Consider the following 18987-nt stretch of genomic DNA (forward strand, 5'->3'; position numbering starts at 1 on the left):
TTTTGGAAGTTCTATCACTGAGAATCTATGAGTGGTAAATTCTCTACTGATGTAAAATGTCTTTATTTTGTTCTTAATCATGAATAATAGTTTAGTTGAATTTAGAACCTAGGTTGTCAGTTATTTTCCCTCAATACATTGAACGTATGATTCTACTATCCTCTGGCAGCTATAATTCTCATTGAGAAAATTGCCATTATACAAATTGTTTTCTATTGTAGGTAATCCATCTTTTCTCTCGGGTTGCTTTTAAGATTTCCACCTTGTCCTTGAAGATCTTGCATTTCTGGACATATGATGTTTTAATTTCTCTATTCAGTTCTGAAAAATTATCACCCATTATCTCTTCAAATGCTGCCACAAATTTATATATTTTTTTATTTTCTCCCTTTGAAATTTTTATTGATGTATTCTGGATTTCTTCATATTACCTTCCTCTCTCTTAACCAGTCATTTCATATTTTTTTCATTTGTAATACATTCTGGGTCACTTCTCAACTCTGTCTTCTGCTTCATCAGCTGGATTTAATCTGGCAGCCATTTTATCCATTTACTTTTTAATGTCAATGTCTTTATTTTCATTTTGAAAAATTATTTTTTTATACTATACTAACTACTCTTTCTTAATGTTTTTCTGATCCTCCATTCATCTCCTTAGTCATTTTGAATATGCCCATTTTGTAATATTTCTAGGATTTTTGTAATTTTGGCTTAGTTTCCAAGGGTGCTAGTTTTTCTGACTTAATATTTCTTATCTTCTGGCTCTTCTTCATGGTGAAGTTATTTCCTTCATGGCCTGTAAATTTTTATTGTAGGCTCATTTTCAGCAAAGGTTGTTCTTTTCCCTGTGGGATTTCCACATGCCTGAGCTGTGAAAGTATCACCTCAGAGCAGTTTTGGTTTACTTGGGAATAAGGAGGGGGAAAATAAAGCTGGGATGGATGTTTCAATATTCCTGAAATTTTTAACGGTAATTTATTGGTTTGTGTTTTCTATATCATAGCCACCTATGGCACAGGCCAAGAACTCTCATTTCTCAATTTCCAGATAGATGGCAAGTTTCCTCACTATTTCTCAAGACTAATGGACAGAGTCTGTATAACTGAGCAGGCACTTTAAGACTTTAGGCTTTATTCAAAGAACTCTGCTTACCTTCTGTAACCATGAGTGAGCCTATGGATTTACTCACAGAAATAGGACTCCAGCTTCAAAACCTCTGGGCCTACATTGTATACAAAATCATCATGGCCACTGACAGTGGTAAGGAGCTGTGGTGGTGCAGTGGTTAAGAGCTCAGCTGTTAACCAAAAGGCTGATCATTCGAACCCACCAACTACTCTATGGCAGAAAGATATGGCAGTCTGTTTTTGTAAAGATTACAGCCTCAGAAACTATGGGGTAGTTCTAGTCTGTCCTACAGGGTTGCTGAGAGTTGGAATTGATGGTAAAGGGTTTTTGGTTTGGTAGGGAATTTCCTTTTCCCTTCTTATACTTAGAAAATAATTTTTGCCTTATTTACTGAAGCATTTCTTTGTGTTTATAGTAGCATAGGCCTATCTACTTCATTTCAACCACTGTGTTTCTAAACATTCTGTTTTCATTAGATACACTTTTTATGTGTTTGTCCTCCAACTACCTTTTCTGGACACAGGGATGGGGATATAATCCAGATATGGCCAATTACCATGCTCAGTTCCCTTGATGTACTATGTGATTTTTGTAGGAATTATAACACAAGCAGAGCCAGAGTCCTTCTTTGTGACCGATATGCAAATAAACTGATTTATTTTGATGCTTGTCTAGATACTGGTATGATACATAATTAAAAAAAAAAGAAAAGAAAAAGCGCTCTTGCTCTTCTTGCTTAAGGGAAAATATTGGGAGCATGAAGTGTTATTTTGAACAAGAACAACATAAGCCTGGAGCTGCCATTAACTACTTTCTCCTGCTTTGCAGAGTAAGCTATCTATCTGCATGAGGAAATCACGAGGCAAACCCTCAGAGAGAAGCAGGGTCATGCACAAGAGAAAAAGAAAGAATAGACAACCATGTTTGAACTGGCATGGCTAGAGTCAGCTCAACTTAAACCAAACTCATTGCCATCGAGTCAACTTTGACTCATAGCAACCCTGTAGGACAGAGTGGAACTGGCCCACAGGGTTTCCAAGGCTGTAATCTTTAAGTAAGCAGACTGCTACATCTTTCTCCTGCAGAGCCACTGTGGGGTTCGAATCGCCGACCTCTCGGTTAGCAGCCAAGTGGTTTAACCACTGTGCTACCAGGGCTCCTTTAGAATCAGCTCAAACACTGTTAAACGGGCCAATGAATTGCCTTTGCTTAAGCTAATTTGAATCCATTTTCTGTCACTTGCATCTGACTTATACACTAATAAATTAAACAAAAATACAATGGAACTGAGATAAGAAACTGTCAACATGAACTTCCCTCATTTATTTATTTTCTGGTAGGCTGATTTGTTATGCATGGCTTGACAGAGAGCAAAGCCAGTTCTAAGTCACGGGGCTGAGCTCCACAGAAGCAGCAAGCAAATGTCAGATCTAATCTGAGAGACAAGGGGCAGAGTCACAGGATAAAGCCAAGGTCAGTTCCCAGTAATCTGAACAGGGGCATTAAGATCTGGGCTAGGAGAGATGCCAGAGTCATAGCCAGGAAACAGGAATCAGGGATCAGGAATGAGAAAAAAATAAAATAAAAAAATAAGGCAGCAGCAGCAGCCAGGAGTGTGGGCAGCAAACACTGAGTGTTCTGGTTAAAGCCGGAGGTCAGGGGAGCGCTGCCTCCCAGTCCCCTTTTAAAGATCCCAGGTGGCTTCCCATTCCTGCCATGTGATGCCACCTGGCGCCTGAAGAATGAAGCTGTGTGGAATTGACTGCCGGGACAAGGAGTTCTTAAGCAAAAAGGGCAAGCAAGCACTTTTTAAAACTATGTATCACAGCAGTATCTAGACAGGCATCACGATAAATGAGTTTCACGTTGATTATCAGTTTCCAAGGTAACCATCAAAGTGAATTACCTTCCGAAAGATGTGTCAAGACATACGACAGTTGTTTTTAAGTTAAGCAGATTGATGAGAAATGTATTTTCTGAGTGTGAAACAGTTTCAGTTTATTCTCATCAAAAGGGGACATCTCTTTATCACCTTCTATGTTTACAACTGTGGGGTCGAATGGGAGAAGTGCTAACGAAGATAACTAATAAGGCTTCTCAAATATTGGAAGAAGCATTACAATGAATATTAAATATAAAAAAAAAAACCAAAAACTCGTTGCTGTCGAGTCGTTTCCGACTCATGGCAACCCTACAGGACAGAGTAGAACTATCCCATAGGATTTCCAAGGAGCAGCTGGCGGATTCAAACTGCCGACCTTTTGGTTAGCAGGCGAGCTCTTAACCACTGCACCACCAAGGCTCTGCATTCTCTAGAATAGGGCTTACTTAAAAAGAGGATTGGCACAGTGTCTCCAGGCACATCTGAAAGGCTGTATTAACCCACTCATTCAGCGATTATTTGAGAAGCTACCAGGAAATTAGCTGCGTGTTGCGGAGACAGAGGGAAGTATAGCCTGCCTCTAAGAAGCCTGTGATCTACTTAGAGATGACAGTGCCAAGAAAAAGAAAGGAATTTCCTTCATGACATGATTTTACAGCCCATTCCTACATGGCTATTTTCTGGGATGACTTTCAGAGCAAGGTTTTGTTGCCCGTATTAAATTCAGATGTAGCTACTGTTTGCCTGTTTTGATGAGGAGTCATTAAGAGCTGGGATGTCTGACCGTGTCCATCCAATCAGCTTCACCAGAGCTCAGCATAATGTCTGACACGTCAAGGTGCTCAGTACATTTTTGTTGCATGGCTGGACAATACCTCAAGGTTTCTCTTAGTCCCATGGTTCTTTGAGTCTCACAGCCATCCCATCGACTCTCATGTTACATTCTCCTCAAGACACATGGGCTAGAAGAAATGAGGTATTTCAAAATGTTACTCAGTCTGAGTGCCAGGCATTCACTGGTATCACATTTTAAATGATAGTTTCTAGAAAGAACTCTGAGCAGCATAATAGTCTTATTTAAAAAGAGAAAACTGGCACTCCATTTCTCCTTTTCTTTTAATGATCCACATTGAATTTCCTCGTAGTATTTGTTTGACAGGGGATAAATAAACTTGGTGTGTATTTATTGTCATCCAAGAGCCAGCTGTTTAATGAGGTTCTTATTTTATCTCTAACAAAATGTGCAGGCATTTGCACACTGTGGGATTATTTCACAAGTAGATGTTTCAGTACAATACTGGCAGTATTTCTGTTTTGCAGATAAATGACTGAAAACACCCAATATTCTCTCTCTGATCTTTCGCTGGCATCAAAAAAAAAAAAAAAAAATCAGACTTCTACTTCTGTAGAATCTGCATTTAAATGAAGGTTAAAAAAATTATCAAATACGTTATGGGGAGAGTCTTTGGGCCAGGGATGATCATAAGTAGTTTAATCTATTTCCAATAAATAAACACATCTAGTGCTGTTATAGCAGCACTAGATAATTAAGAAAATTTTAAAAATGACTTAAAGTTTTTATTATGTATACATAAAAATGTGGCTGTAATTTTTCGAACCAAAATGGGATTTTATTGTACACACCATTTAAAATTTTTCTTAACAGTATATTGTGAACTTCTTTTCACACCAAGAAACTTTTTCTATGTTGTTCTTTTAAATGACTGCATAAGATTCCATGATATAAGCGTATGACAATTTATTCAACCAACTATTAACCCTTCAGTACCAACTCTTGCTTGATTCAAAGCACTTATCTCTATGGAGAAATTTTTGCACATGCTTGTAATTATTTCTTAGGATAAAATTCTAGAAACGAAATTACCGGATCAATGAATTCACAAATTCTAATATAGGGTCGCTATGAGTCAGAATCAACTTGAGGGCAATAGGTTTGGTTTTGGTTTTTAATGACTCTTAGTAAAATACCAAATAATCTTTGTAAAAGCCTTATCACTTCTCTCTTTCCCCACCAATGTAGGAGGGTTCCCATTTCTCAAACGCTGACTTACCACAAGCATGATCTTTTTTTTTTTTTTTTTGAGTTCTGCAGATTTGAAAGGCAAAAAAAAAAAAAAAGACACTCCATTACTGGTTTAATTTGACTCTTTATATCCTTTGCTCATTTTTCTATTGGTATGCTTATCTTTGTCTTATTGCTCTTTGATAATAATAGTAGTATCAGGAGCTAACATTTAACATTTCTTGAATTTTATAAGCCAGGCCATGTCTGGAAAAAAAGTCTAGGTACCTGATATTTGATCTTACCCAGTGAGGCAAGTGCTATTACCATTCTGTCATGGAATGAATTGTGTCCCCCAAAAATATGTGCATCAATTTGGCTATGCCACGATTCCCAGTATTGTGTGACTGCCCACTGTTTTGTCATCTGGTGTGATTTTCCTATGCGTTATAAATCCTATCACTATGATGTTAATGAGATGGATTATAGGCAGTTATGTTGATGAGATCTACAAGATTAGATTGTGTCTTAAGCCAATCTCTTTTAAGATATAAAAGAAAGAAGTGAGCAGAGAAACATGGGGGACCTCATACCACCAAGAAAGGAGCACCAAGAGCAAAGTGTGTCCTTTGGACTGGGGGTTCCTGCACGGAGCAGCTCCTAGTCCAGGGGAATATTGACGAGAAAGGCCTTCCTCCAGAGGCAACAGAGAGAGAGAGGCTTCCGCTGGAGGCGATACCCTGAATTGGACTTCTAGCCTACTAGAGTGTGAGAGAATAAACTTCCATTTGTTGAACCCAGCCACTTGCGGTGTTTCTGTTATAGCAGCACTAGATAACTAAGACATATCCTATTTTAAAAATGAAGTATGTGAGGGTCAGAGAGGTTAAGTAATTTACCAATGTAACATAATTATTAAATCTGATATATCCAGGATATTAACAATTTTTGGCTGCTAACCAAAAGGTCGGCAGTTTGAATCCACCAGCCAGTCCTCAGAAACCCTATGGGCAGTTCTACTGTGTGCTATAGGGTCGCTATGAGTCGGAATTGACTCGACGACACTGGGTTTGGATATTTTTGTTTGTTTATTATAAAGATTATTAACCTATATGCACACCCATGTTCACTGCAGCATTATTTACATAGCAAAAAGCTGGAAACAATCTAAGTGCCCATCAACAGATGAATGGATAAACAAACTATGGTACATACACACAATGGAATACTATGCAAAGATAAACAACAATGATGAATTTGTGAAACATGTCACAATATGGATGAATCTGGGAGGCATTACACTGAGTGAAATACATCAATCACAAAAGGACAAATACTGTATGAGACTGCTACTATTAAAACTCATGAAAATGTTTACACACATAAAAAAAACCTTGATGATTACAAGGAAGGGGAGGTTTAGGGAAGGAAAAAACAATTAACTAGGCAAGAGATAAGAGATAAGTGGCAACTTTGGAGAAGGGTGAGACAGTACAAAATACTGGGGAAGTCAGCAGCACAGCTTGACCAACGCTAAGTCAAAGAAGACTCATGGACACATTCAAACTCCCTGAGGGACCAAGCTACTAGACTGAGGGCTGGGGACCATAGTCTCAGGGACTATTTAGCTCAATTGGCATAACATAGTTTATAAAGTAAATGTTCTATATCCTACTTTGGTGGGTAGCATGTGGGCTCTTAAAAGCTTGTGAGCTGCCACTTAAGATACTCCACTGGTCCCACCCCATCTGGAGCAAGGGAGAATGAATAAAACCAAAGACACAAGGGAAGGCTTAGTCCAAAGTACTAATGGACCACAACTACCACAGCCTCCACCAGACTGAGTCTAGCATACCTAGATGGTACCTGGCTACCACCACTGACTGCTCTGACAGGCATCACAAAAGAAGATCCCGAACAGAGCTGGAGAAAAATGTAAAACAGAATTCAAATTCACACACAAGAAAGAAAGAAAGAAAAAAGATCAGACTTACTGGTCTGACAGAGACTGGGGAAACCCCAAAAGTATGGCCTCTGGACACCCTTTTAACTCAATACTGAAGTCACTCCTGAGGTTCACCCTTTCCACCAAATATTAGACAGGCCTATAAAACAAACAATAACACACGTAGTTCAACCATGTATACAAGACTGAATGGGCACACAGGGGTAAGGACCAGGAGGCAGGTGGGGACGGGAAATCTGGATGAATGGAAATGGGGAACCCAAGTTCGAGAAGGGCAGAGCTTTCACACAACACAGGGTTGGCAACCAATGTCACAAAACAATATGTGTATTAATTGCTTAGTGAGAAACTAATTTATTCTGTAAACTTTCACCTAAAGCACACACAAAAAATAATTTGGTGAATAAATATCGAAAATGGAAAAAAAATATTAACCTATCAACTTGTGTGTTAAAGATGTTTTTCTTGGTTTATCACTTGTCATTTAATTTTATTTGTCGTGATTTTTGCTTGGCTTGCTTGATTCTATTGTCATCAAATAAATCAATTTTTCTTTTATAGTTTTTGCTTTGGATATCTTAGAATGTTATAAATAAATAAAATTCAAAAACATAAAAATATTCAGAAAGTACAGAAGGATATAAAATGAAAGGTTGAATTATCTTGTTCCCTTTACACAAATCACTGACCTACATAGCAAAGGTATCTCCCTCTAACCATTCATGTTTTTATTTCTTCTGAAGGTTGTCTTAGGAAACTAAATGATACACAATACTTTCATTTCTTGATTTATTAACTTCAGACAGTATCTATGGACTTCTTACTATGAAATATGAGAAATTTTAGTTAACTTGCTTCCTTTCCCTCTCCACTCCTCCACTTAACTTCACAACTTTAAATAATATACTTCAACCTCTGTTTCTTCATCTATCAACTTATAGACTGTATGTATTAACTAAATGGATTTTTCTTATGGGAGAAATCATATTTAAAAATGGTTATTCTCCATATTCCTTAGATCATAAAGCCCCACATTTATGGAGGAATACTTCACTAGAAACAGATCTGTCTGTGGTCATTTTAATGAAATCAGAGACATAGGTTTAAATAGAATTAAAATTTTGATGTACCAATTAAAAAATGGGCAAAGGAAATGAACAGACACTTCACCAAAGAAGACATTCAAGCAGCTAACAGACACATGAGGAAATTTTCGTGACCACTAGCTATTAGAGAAATGCAAATCAAAACCACAATGAGATACCATCTCATTCCGGCATTACTAGCACAAATCAAAAACCCAGAAACTAACAAATATTGGAGAGGCTGAGGGGCGACTGGAACTCTTATGCACTGCTCGTGGAAACGCAAAATGGTACAACCATTTCGGAAAATGATATGGCACTTCCTTAGAAAGTTAGAAATAGTAATACCATATGATCCAACAATTTCACTCCTAGGAATATATGCTAGAGAAATAAGAGCAGTCACATGAATAGACATATGCACACCCGTGTTCACTTCAGCGTTGTTCACAATAGCAAAAAGATGGAAACACATACATCCACAGACACATCAACAGATTAATGGAAAAACAAACTGTGGTACATACACACAGTGGAGTACTAAGCAATGATAAAGAACAAAGATGAATCTGTGAAGCACCTCACAGCATGAATGAATCTGGAGGGCATTATACTGAGTGAAATAAGTCAATCACAAAAGGACAAATATTGTATGAGACCACTACTATAAAAACTGATGAAAAGGTTTACACACAAAAAGAAACAATCTTTGATGGTTACGAGGGAGGGAAAAATACTAAACAGACAATAAGTAAGTAATAACTTTGGTGAAGGGTAAGACAGTACAATACTGGGGAAGCTAGCAGAACTTGTACAAGGCAAGGTCATGGCAGCTCCACAGACACATCCAAACTCCCTGAGGGACCAAATTACTGGGCTGAGGGCTGTGGGGATCATGGTCTCAGGGAAAACCTAGGTCAACTGGCAAAACATAGTTTATAATGTTCTACATTCTACTTTAGTGAGTAGCATCTGGGGTCTTAAAAGCTTGTGAGGCTCCATCTAAGATACTCCACTGGTTTCACACTATCTGGAGCTAGCGAGAATGAAGAAAACCAAAGACACAAGGGTAAGATTAATCCACATGACTGATGGACCACAAGTACTACTGCATCCATCAGACTGAATCCAGCACAACTAGATGGTGCCCAGCAACCACCACCAACTGCTCTGACAGGGATCACGATAGAGGAGATAGCTGGAGAAAATGTGGAATAAAATTCTAACTCACACACACACAAAAGACCAGACTTAATGGCCTCACAGAGACTGGAGAAACCCTAAGAGTATGACCCCTGGAGACCCTTTTAGCTCAGTAATGAAGTCACTCCTGAGGTTCACCTTTAAGCCAAAATTAGACAGGCCCATAAAACAAAACAAGACTAAAGGGGCAAGGACTAGAAGGCAGGAAGGGATAGGAAAGCTGGTAATAGGGAACCCAAGGTCAAGAAAGGGGAGTGTTGACATGTTGTGGGGTTGGTAACCAATGTAACAAAACAATACGTGTACTAATTGCTTAATAGGAAGCTAGTTTGTTCTGTAAACCTTCATCTAAAGTACAATAATTAAAAAAAAAAAAAAAAAGGAGAAGCAGCAGCTAGTGAGTGAATTAGTGAGAAAAAGTGAAGAGCACAACACACGGAAAATTCAGCAAGGGAGAGGAAATGCTAAGCAACAGGTAGAACAGATGGTACTGTCCTGACCCAGATCACCTTAGGTACATGCTACTCAGTAGAGCTCATGGAAGGAGCTGGGTGGGATCCTAATGTCCAGGGGGAAAAAAGAGTCTACAAATTGCAAAGTGCAGACATTTGCAATTCAAATGTTTTAACTCAGGAATACTTTTATTTTAAAAGGTTGGAACTCATTGGGATCTGTTATGGATTCAATGGTGTCCTCCAAAATGCTATGCTGAAGTTTTAACCCTTGGTCACTGTGAGTGTGAACTTGTTTGGATATAGGGTCTTTGAAGGTGTTACCAGTTAAGTTAACATGAGGTCATACTGGAGTAGAGTGGGTCCTAGTCCTATCTGAGTGGTGTCCTTATGAAACAGGAGAAAAGATACAGAGAGACAGAGATGAATGATGGAAGCTGAGTGACAAGAAAGGATCTTCCCCTAGAGCCTTGAGAGATAGCATGATCCTCCTGACACCCTGAATTCAAACTACTAGGCCCTAGGACAGTTAAGACTATTAATTTCTGGTGTCTAAAGCCTCCACTTCATGGTATTGTTATGGCAGCCCAAGGAAACTAATACAGGGTCCATATGCACAGTCCATTGGTAGTGCAAATGGTTAAAACTCTTGCTGCTAGCCAAAATATTGGAAGATTGAGTCCACCCAGAGGTACCTAGGAAGAAAAGTCTGGCAGCATACTTCCAGAAAATCAGCCATTGAAAACCCTGTGGAGCACAGTTTTACTCTGACACGCATTGGGTAGCCATGAATCAGAGTCAACTCAGTGGGGATCTTTTTTTTTTTTTTCTTAACCACAATATCTGAATCGCCAAGACTGAGAAACACAGGATTTCACCTAGAATGGCAAATGTCTTACGCTTAAAAAGAAAAAGATCTTGCCATAGAGTGAAACACATTTTATTATTAAGACATGCAACAACGAGTGCAGGGGGTATGAGAGGCACATCACTGGCACTGCCAATATTAACCAGGTATTGACCCGAGGAGTCACTAAATAGACTGTCTCAAATGCTCCCCCAGGACTGTGCTCAGCAGTATCAACATTCATCCTTAGAGTCTGCATTTTTAAGGGAAAACTACTGTGAATGGTGGAGCTGAAGACAGAAAGGCCAGGCCCTCCTTTAGCTGTAGCTTCCTGATTCTTTCTCAAGCTCATTTGCACTTCAGTGGTTTTGGTTTGCTTGGCCTTTTCCAACTTGGCAGCTCAGGAAGTAAAAATGAGGGACTCAGCAGAGTTTTTTTTTTTTTTTTTTTATACTCCAAATGTTCCTTTAATACTGGTATTTCTTGGACAGGGATTTCTGATGTCCTAATTAATTGTTCTTGGAGTTTCTTTAAAAGCACCCTTTAGCATTTGTGAATCTGCCATGGCTTTTGCTCTCAGTTTGCACTCACATATTTTCCTTTAAAGTAGGAAGGGCACTACTACAGTGGCCAGATGGAATGTAAGTTTATTTGGAGACTCTCGCTCGAAAGTTGCTGAATTCAGTTTCAGCTTTAGGGAGGTCGTCTTAAGAAATGTCAGTAAACCAAAAAAAAAAAAAAAAAACAAAAACAGACCTGTTTGCAAACTTATAGGACACAGCAGAACTATGACATAGAATTTTCAAAGATCAGCTCGTGGATCCAAACTGCCAACCTTTTGGCTAGCAGCCAAGGTCTTAACCACTATACCACCAGGGCTCCAGAAACATCACCAGGCAGAAAAAAAGACAAGGGTGGCTCTGTTGCTTCCTATTCCTCTCTGTGAGATCTGACTTTTAAAAATCCTTTGTATTTCACCATACGTTTCCAAATGCATTTGAAGTAATTAACACCCTGAATAGAATCCTGTTGTCACATTTAATGATTAGATAAGCTGCTTGCCTTTGGGATATTTGACAGTTGCCCAAAATGTTGGTCTTAATCTAAAACGGAGAAGGGACCTCTGACATAGTGAGAGCCACCAAAGTGGCATTTATTAAATATAAATGGTAGGTGTCTAAAGGGGAACTGAGGAAAGAGCACCAGCTCTTATCACAAAAAGAAAATTCTTCCAGGATGATGGGAAAATTACAGGCGCTCTTAGCTGAAGCTCCACCAGTTTTACCTGACATGTGATGATTGAAGATATGTTTGTCCCTATAAAGCATTACATTACATTAAGATATAAAGCGTATTCTGGGCCTCAAGTTCGAGCTCCAATTTTCCAAACTTACTACAAATACAAAGGTTTCTATTAGCCAATTGTCTGGAAAATGACTTGTGCGAGGGCAAAAATTAAACGATATTGATTGGAAATGAAGAAAGCTCATTTATGTGTATTTTAGGAACCCACAGTGAATCAACTAAATACATATGCTGAGGAAAAAAAAAAAGTCTTGTAATAGGCAAGAAACCTCGAAACCCATTAATAAAAAAAAAAAATTTTAGCATTAGAAATTAGGTGCCTAATGAACTGTGCCCGTTATAGAGATTTTCTGTGATGGCAATTCCTTAACAGCTAGAAATTGCCTCCATCTCTGACATGAGAGAAAAGATACTTCTCAAAGCCATTAGACATTATCTCCAAGTAGAAGTATATTTCACATGGTAAAAGAAATGGACGCGAAGTACTGATACTTACTATGTGAGAACTATAGCCACTGCGTCGTTCAACACACTCTCCCCAAACAAGAGTGTGTACAGGTCGGGGTCAACGTGCAGTTCATGGAAAATGGCCAGCACCGTCACTAGGAAGACACACACATACAGCAGAGTTAGCTGGGAAACAGCCATGGAGTTTTCATCAGTTGCGGTCACCTCTAAAATGCATTCATCTAATGCTGATCTCAAATCCATCTTCCATACTGACATCAGACCCTTGGTCTCAAAACAATCTGATCATGTCACTCCCCTGCTTAGAGATTTCTCTGGGCTCCCCACTGCTTACAGAAAAAGTTGGAGCCCCTTCATATGTCTTCTACAATCTGCACCTGCTTATCTGCCCAACATCTCCCTCTGCCCTCTCCTCTCCCCACCCTTGACTGTCTCCTTGAAGCCACATTGAACTACTTGCCCTAATTTTCCAAGAGTATTTTTATCATAGAGTTTCCCAAATACCTTTGCACTTTGGCACCCTCTATGTGGATCTTGATTTCTTTCTCATCCACCTGCCATTAGCCTGCCTTTCCTCCTATACAAAAGCACACACACTCTCATCACATAATTATTGGTACAAAACGTATTCAGTTTTTAGGAAACTCAATTGTCCCCCTCACTCCCTCAGCAGAGACTCCACTCACTTCTTCATGCTCACTGCATTTCGTTCAAGTCATAGAACTTATCACAGAATGGACTGTGAGCTTCTTGGGGAGAGGGCCCGTCTTTGTATCATATGGTACCTGGCAAACACCAAGTGTTTGATGCATGAATGACTAAATGAATGAATGAACGAATGTTGTTGCAGTGCCTGCTTCTGTGAAAGGAGAGGTGGTCAACAGCTGGCTCTCAGTCTCTGGGATTGAGGTCACACTCATCTATGAAGATGATACAAAGCTCCTAAGAGTGGCACCTCAGGACTTGTTTCTGCTGACCTGCTGCCTGGTTACTATCTGCCATGGACTTGCACTGAGCTTCTGTGAGTACATCAGGATGGTAAATGACCACACTTTGATTATCTGTATTCATCAAAACCATTCAGTGTCTTGATATCTACAGTCAAAACCAAAAACCCACTGCTGTCAAGTCGATTCTGACTCACAGTGACCCTATAGGACAGAGTAGAACTGCCCCACAGAGTTTCCAAGGAGCGCCTGGCAGATTTGAACTGCCAACCTCTTTGTTAGCAGCCTTAGCACTTAACCACTACACCACCAGGGTTTCCAATATCTACAACAGTTATACGAAATGTGAACAGTAGTCGTTAGGAAGATGGTCTGTTTAATTGGTTGCCAAAGGGGAAAGAGGGTGGTTGAAATGATACTGATGGTAAATTTTTAAGGTAGAGTGGACATTTTCATTTCTGATCTTTGCTTTCCTTTCTATGAACAATATTTGGCTAATTTGCTTGGCGACTTGATTAATTGTTCTGGAACAGAATAGGTCCAACCTGACCTAATACACCCCTAACACGCCTGCTCAGAGTCCAGGTTTGTGGAGCAGTTGCACCCATCTCCAAACCATGGGAACAGCTTATTAAACAGTTGAATATCAAAGCTTTACTTTAGACGCATACTAAAAAAGGTTGTCTTTTCTCAGGTCCCAAATAAGTCATTACAATGGTGTCTAATAAGTGCTATAATAAATATATGTGAGACCTGCTACGAGTTCAGAAGAAGAAACAAATGACTTTTCCTGAAAATGTTGGGGTAGGTTATACAAGAAGTTTTTAACAGTAAGTGGGAGAGAAAGGGTCTTATTCCAAGAGTTGGGTGGTTAGTAAGTATGCTGTATAAAAGAGACTTATGGAGGGGGGAAGTGGGGAAGCAAGAGAGAGAGGTTGAGATCAGAGTTAGAAGGTTTTATGAGTAGTATCAAGAACTTGGAAGCTTGTCTTGCACAACAGCAGCGAGTCATGGGAGGGCTTTCATCAGAAAAAAAATGAGCTTTGGAAATAAAACACAGGCAGCAGTGCAGAAGGCAGGTGGACACATGAGTGGAGGCCTCCCCAATACTTCTGGCCAGATGAGTTGTACCAAGGCACAGAAGAGCCATCTTTTGATTCAGGCCCCCAGAGATGGTTCCACTCTGCACATCCACTGCCCGGGCTTCTGATAGGCCAGTGATCACAGTGCTGTGTACCTCACTTCTTCATTGGTGTTCATCTTCCTTTGTGCGTCACTAACCCTTAGTACAGTGCTGAACAGGTTGCTGCTGTGTGCCTTTGAGTCGATTCCGACTCATAGCGACCTGTACAGTGCTGAACACAGTAATTGTTTAACAAGTGAATGAAAGAAAGGCAATATCAGTGAGGAGAGAGTAAAGACTGCATTCCAAGATGTTTGGGTTGGAGAATTGGTGGGTGGTGGCGACTATGAAACAGCAAGGTGAGACTTTGGTTTCAATCTTGGGTAATTGGTAGATGGTGCTGCAGAAAAGAAATTAGTGTTGGGGCAGGGAATCCAGTGGGTTTGGTTTTCAATATGTTGACTTAAATAGTCAGGTGGAATTTCAAGTGAAGAATTCAAGAAGAAAACTGGAAATAAAAGGCTGGAACTCATAGAGAATTTAAGGCAGAAGAAAAAAAATTGGAGGTTACAAGTATATAGACAGAACATAAAGCCATGAGAAAGGCCTGGGCAAAGTCTGGAGAAAGAGAAGAGTGGTTATGAGCGATCCCAGAGGAACACTACAGCTGAAGGGGAGTGGAGAAAAACAGTACGAGAAACACAGCGGGCATTGGCCAAACCTGGTCCTAAGCTTGAACATAAAGTCGGCTGGAAAGAAATGCATCGTGCATTTCTCTAAACAGATTTTCGTTTACTAACAATCACCTAGAGGAAGGAGTACTGAACTAAACAACTAGCTTTAGATAGAAGAGACAACAGAAATAAAATGTCATGAATTGGAATGACAATTGGCCAGACTCCATTTTATCAGGCATAGAATTAATTCATTATTCTAACTAAATAGGTCCTTAATCATAATAGGTAAAATGGTAGAAACCTACTCTTTACCAGTGCATAGCTGCTCACATTTGCCACCGTCCTTAGCCTTTGCAGGTAGCAGTGGGAGTCAGGTAGCCAGTAGCTCTGCTAAGTAACATCTTTCTCCTTCTTGGATAGAAGCAAGACACTGCATCCAATCAAAACCAGCGATTTGAATTGTAGGTTTTAATTATTAGCATTTTCCTTTTGCTAGGATTCTAAATGTAAACTCACTCTTAAGCTAGAAAATTCTATCATGGCAGCCGTATTGTTGACTTTAGTCTCTATGGCTGTTGTATTTGCAAGCTCTGGAGATGACTTGATGCTCATCTCTACCCCCCAGGGAGACTTCACAGGCCATGAAAAGGGGTGTAAAATCCTGGGTTTCCAATTTCCATAGAGTACACTCTGCCCTCTGGGGATGTACTGGGCATCTTTTTTCAATGAGAGCTTTGAACCTCTGGGAGGAAGGGCAGTCAATTGAAAAAATAGGCAGTTTTGTTTAAAAGTGCTCTGACGCTCCCATGATTCCTTTTGCACCAAGAACTGAACTCCAGTTCATAAATGATATCCCACACAAAAGAGAAAGCTATGACTTTGCACATTCCTATCTACCCTGAGAAAAAAAAATGGACCAGTTTCAAAAGAAAGCCAGGCAGTGTGTCCTACAAGTAGGAGTATTTGCTGGGACCACAAATGCGTCGAATAGGTGAGTCAGGAAAATTAGCCACCCACTCTGCTGCTGAGCTTGGAGCTTTTAAAAAACACATTCAATTAGCTCGCTGGCAGGGCTCAGTCTTACACATGATGACCAGAACTCTTTGTGATGCCTTTCCAGGAGAGAAGCTCTTCAAACAGCTGTGACCATGCTCACAACCAGCTCTGCCCACACCTTGTTGGGCTTTGTAAGCACACCTCAAGCCCAAGGCTTGGCTAAGAAGCAATGTCCGTTTAGATAAGCCTTTCTGTGACAGTGCGAAGGGGAACATTCTAGGCACCACGCGGATAGGAAGGGGAGAAGACACAATGTGATTTTTTAACCTTTGATTTTATCAGAGGATTCGGCCATTTTGCATTTGTCATAATTTAGTTCTGCTCATCTCTCAGTAGCAGCTTCTCATGTGTTACCTGTAGCTTGGGAATCCTCCTTCTCTGCTCGTCATCTTCCTACCTGACATTTTGGCTGAAGAAAAAATCCCCTTCGTCTCTCAGATAGGTAATAAGGGGCACAAGCACATATGCTCTTACACCCAAATAGATAAACGCTTATGTGCACATACACATAACCGCCCCCTGGTGAGAGTAGTGGAGGACTCTGACAACAGAGAAACGCTATTGAGTCATTGAAGGTCTTTGAGAAAACAGTTTCAGTGGTGAAAGGATTTTGGAGGGAATGAGTCACTGGGTATGGACTGCACTTCTGAGAAAGTGATGATGAAGGGATGGAGAGTATTATGGGGTATCAAGTCAAGCAAGGCTTTCTCTCAGGCTGAGCAGAGTTAGCCAAAAGTAAGCGAGGTTAAGGAGCCCTGGTGGTGCAGTGGTTAAAAGCGCTTGACTGCTAACCAAAAGATTGGTAGATCAAAACTCCCAGTGGCTCTGTGGGGGAAAGATATGGCAGTCTACTTCAGTAAAGATTTACAGCCTTGGAAAACCTGTGGGGTCACCATGACTTGGAGTTGACTTGATGGCAGTGCGTTTGGTTTTGGTTTTTGGTTTTTAAGAGAGGTTAAAGACAGAGGTCCGGAGGAAGGAGGAAGCAGAGGACAATGGAAGGGTAGAAGGAAAGCATATGTCTTTTCAGTAAAGCAAGATTGTCTGCTGTGAGTGAGAAATCAAACAATGTGTGAGTTAGTGGCTAGAGGAGGGCAGAAAACATCCAGAATATCTGCTGTGTGGAACTAAGTCAAGTTCCGTGAAAACCTGTTAAGGTCAAATGTCAGAGAATTCTCAATCTTCAAAAGAAAAACCCTAACACTGAAGTAATAGGATATTTTGATTGATTTCTTCATAGTTTCAAGAATCTTATTCCCTACTACAATCCTATTATTGCATCAAAACTAATCTTTTCTCATCTCAAAGGTAGTAACCATACCTTGAGATAAAAAATAAATAAATAAAAACAGATAATGACTTCCTGACCCCAACACCAGCTCAACGTGTTGACTGTTAAAGCTGTTATTGGTTTTTGTTTTTTTTTTTAACTGTATCTCTGCAACCAACCACTTTCCTGTTGCTCTTTCAGTAACTTCTAAGTCTCCAGGGTGCTTTAGTGACAGCTTTTCCCACAGAATCTCTATTAGCAGCTATCTGACCCATATTTTCTTGGTGTTTTACAAGGAATTTGAATTTCGAATGAGATTTCAACGTGACAGCTCTCAGCAACCTGGCATAAGATCTACCTGGGCCGACAGACAACCACACACAGTAGTTCCGACCCCTGTTGTTTTAAGTCTTCATTCATCTTTCTCAAAAAACTCCCTGGAGACTGCTGTCTGTGGTTTTCTGTGCAAATCAGCATGTATGACACTCGTCCCCGACACATGGGGAATCAAAAATGTCTTGGCTTCTGAGCTGAATGTGTGTCAGGCCTGACAGGTATTCTCATAAGTAAGGTAGAAATTTTGCATTTCAAAAAGTGATCATTGTGAAAATGTGTTTACTTTTTCACAGAGAGAAGGTAGAGGAGGAAATTTTTCTGTAACGTTTCCCACTTTCCTGAAATATTGTACATAGTGAGATTTAAGAAGAGACTCTTCATAAAAATTGTGGTATTGAGAACAGGCTGGGATACTGGAATTATTTTGAGGTTAAACCTTGTCAGTAAAGACTCTTGCAGCAGAAATCAGTACATGGGTTGGTTTTGTCAGTCAAGATCTGCCAATCATAATCCAGGCAGAACGACTACAAAACCTAACCCTTCTAAACTAGGTCAGAGACATAACACCAGATCTAGAAAGTAAATTGCTAGATGTTACTTCACTGAGGTGAGTTTAAATTAGAAGTTATATAAAACATCAGGAATGACATAGCCCTAAATTATTGTAATTTCATTCTGACCATCTATGTGTTGTATTATTCTGGTATTGAGTTAGTAGTGGAGGAAATACTATATGTAAGCAATATGGAGAAAATATAAGATGTGAACACGCTATTACTGACATATTGTATTTTCTTACTGCTTTTTTTTTTTTAATTTTACCCATTTATTTTATTTTATTTTTTTTAATTTATTTTTATTAAGCTTCAAGTGGACACTTACCATTCCAATCGGTCTGTCACATGTAGGTTTACATACATCTTACTCCCTTCTCCCACTTGCTCTCCCCCTATTGAGTCAGCCCTTTCAGTCTCTCCTTTCGTGCCAATTTTGCCGTCTTCCCTCTCTCTCTATCTTCCCATCCCCCCTCCAGTCAAGAGTTGCCAACACACTCTCCGGTGTCCACCTGATTTAATTAGCTCTCTCTTCATCGGCATCTCTCTCCCCGCCACTGACCAGTCCTTTTCATGCCTGAGGATTTGTCTTCGGGGATGGTTCCTGTCCTGTGTCATCAGACGTTCTGGGGAGCATTGTCTCTGGGATTCCTCTAGTCTCAATC

At 39.8% G+C, this 18987-nt stretch overlaps 1 protein-coding gene across 4 annotated transcripts in view; it reads right to left on the bottom strand.

Moving 5' to 3' along the window:
• Positions 1–18987, bottom strand: part of SLC9A9 (solute carrier family 9 member A9) — a 663200-nt gene that overhangs the window by 409083 nt on the left and 235130 nt on the right. For all 4 annotated transcript variants that reach the window (XR_010319148.1, XM_064275567.1, XM_064275566.1 and 1 more), the window contains exon 6: positions 12388–12493. Coding sequence is in view for 3 of the 4 variants with exons in the window: in XM_064275567.1 (XP_064131637.1) it covers positions 12388–12493 (106 nt within the window). In the remaining variant the exon portion in view is untranslated. The remainder of the gene's footprint in view (positions 1–12387; positions 12494–18987) is intronic.

This window comes from Loxodonta africana, chromosome 23 (assembly GCF_030014295.1).
Source record: "Loxodonta africana isolate mLoxAfr1 chromosome 23, mLoxAfr1.hap2, whole genome shotgun sequence".
Lineage (NCBI taxonomy): Eukaryota > Metazoa > Chordata > Mammalia > Proboscidea > Elephantidae > Loxodonta > Loxodonta africana.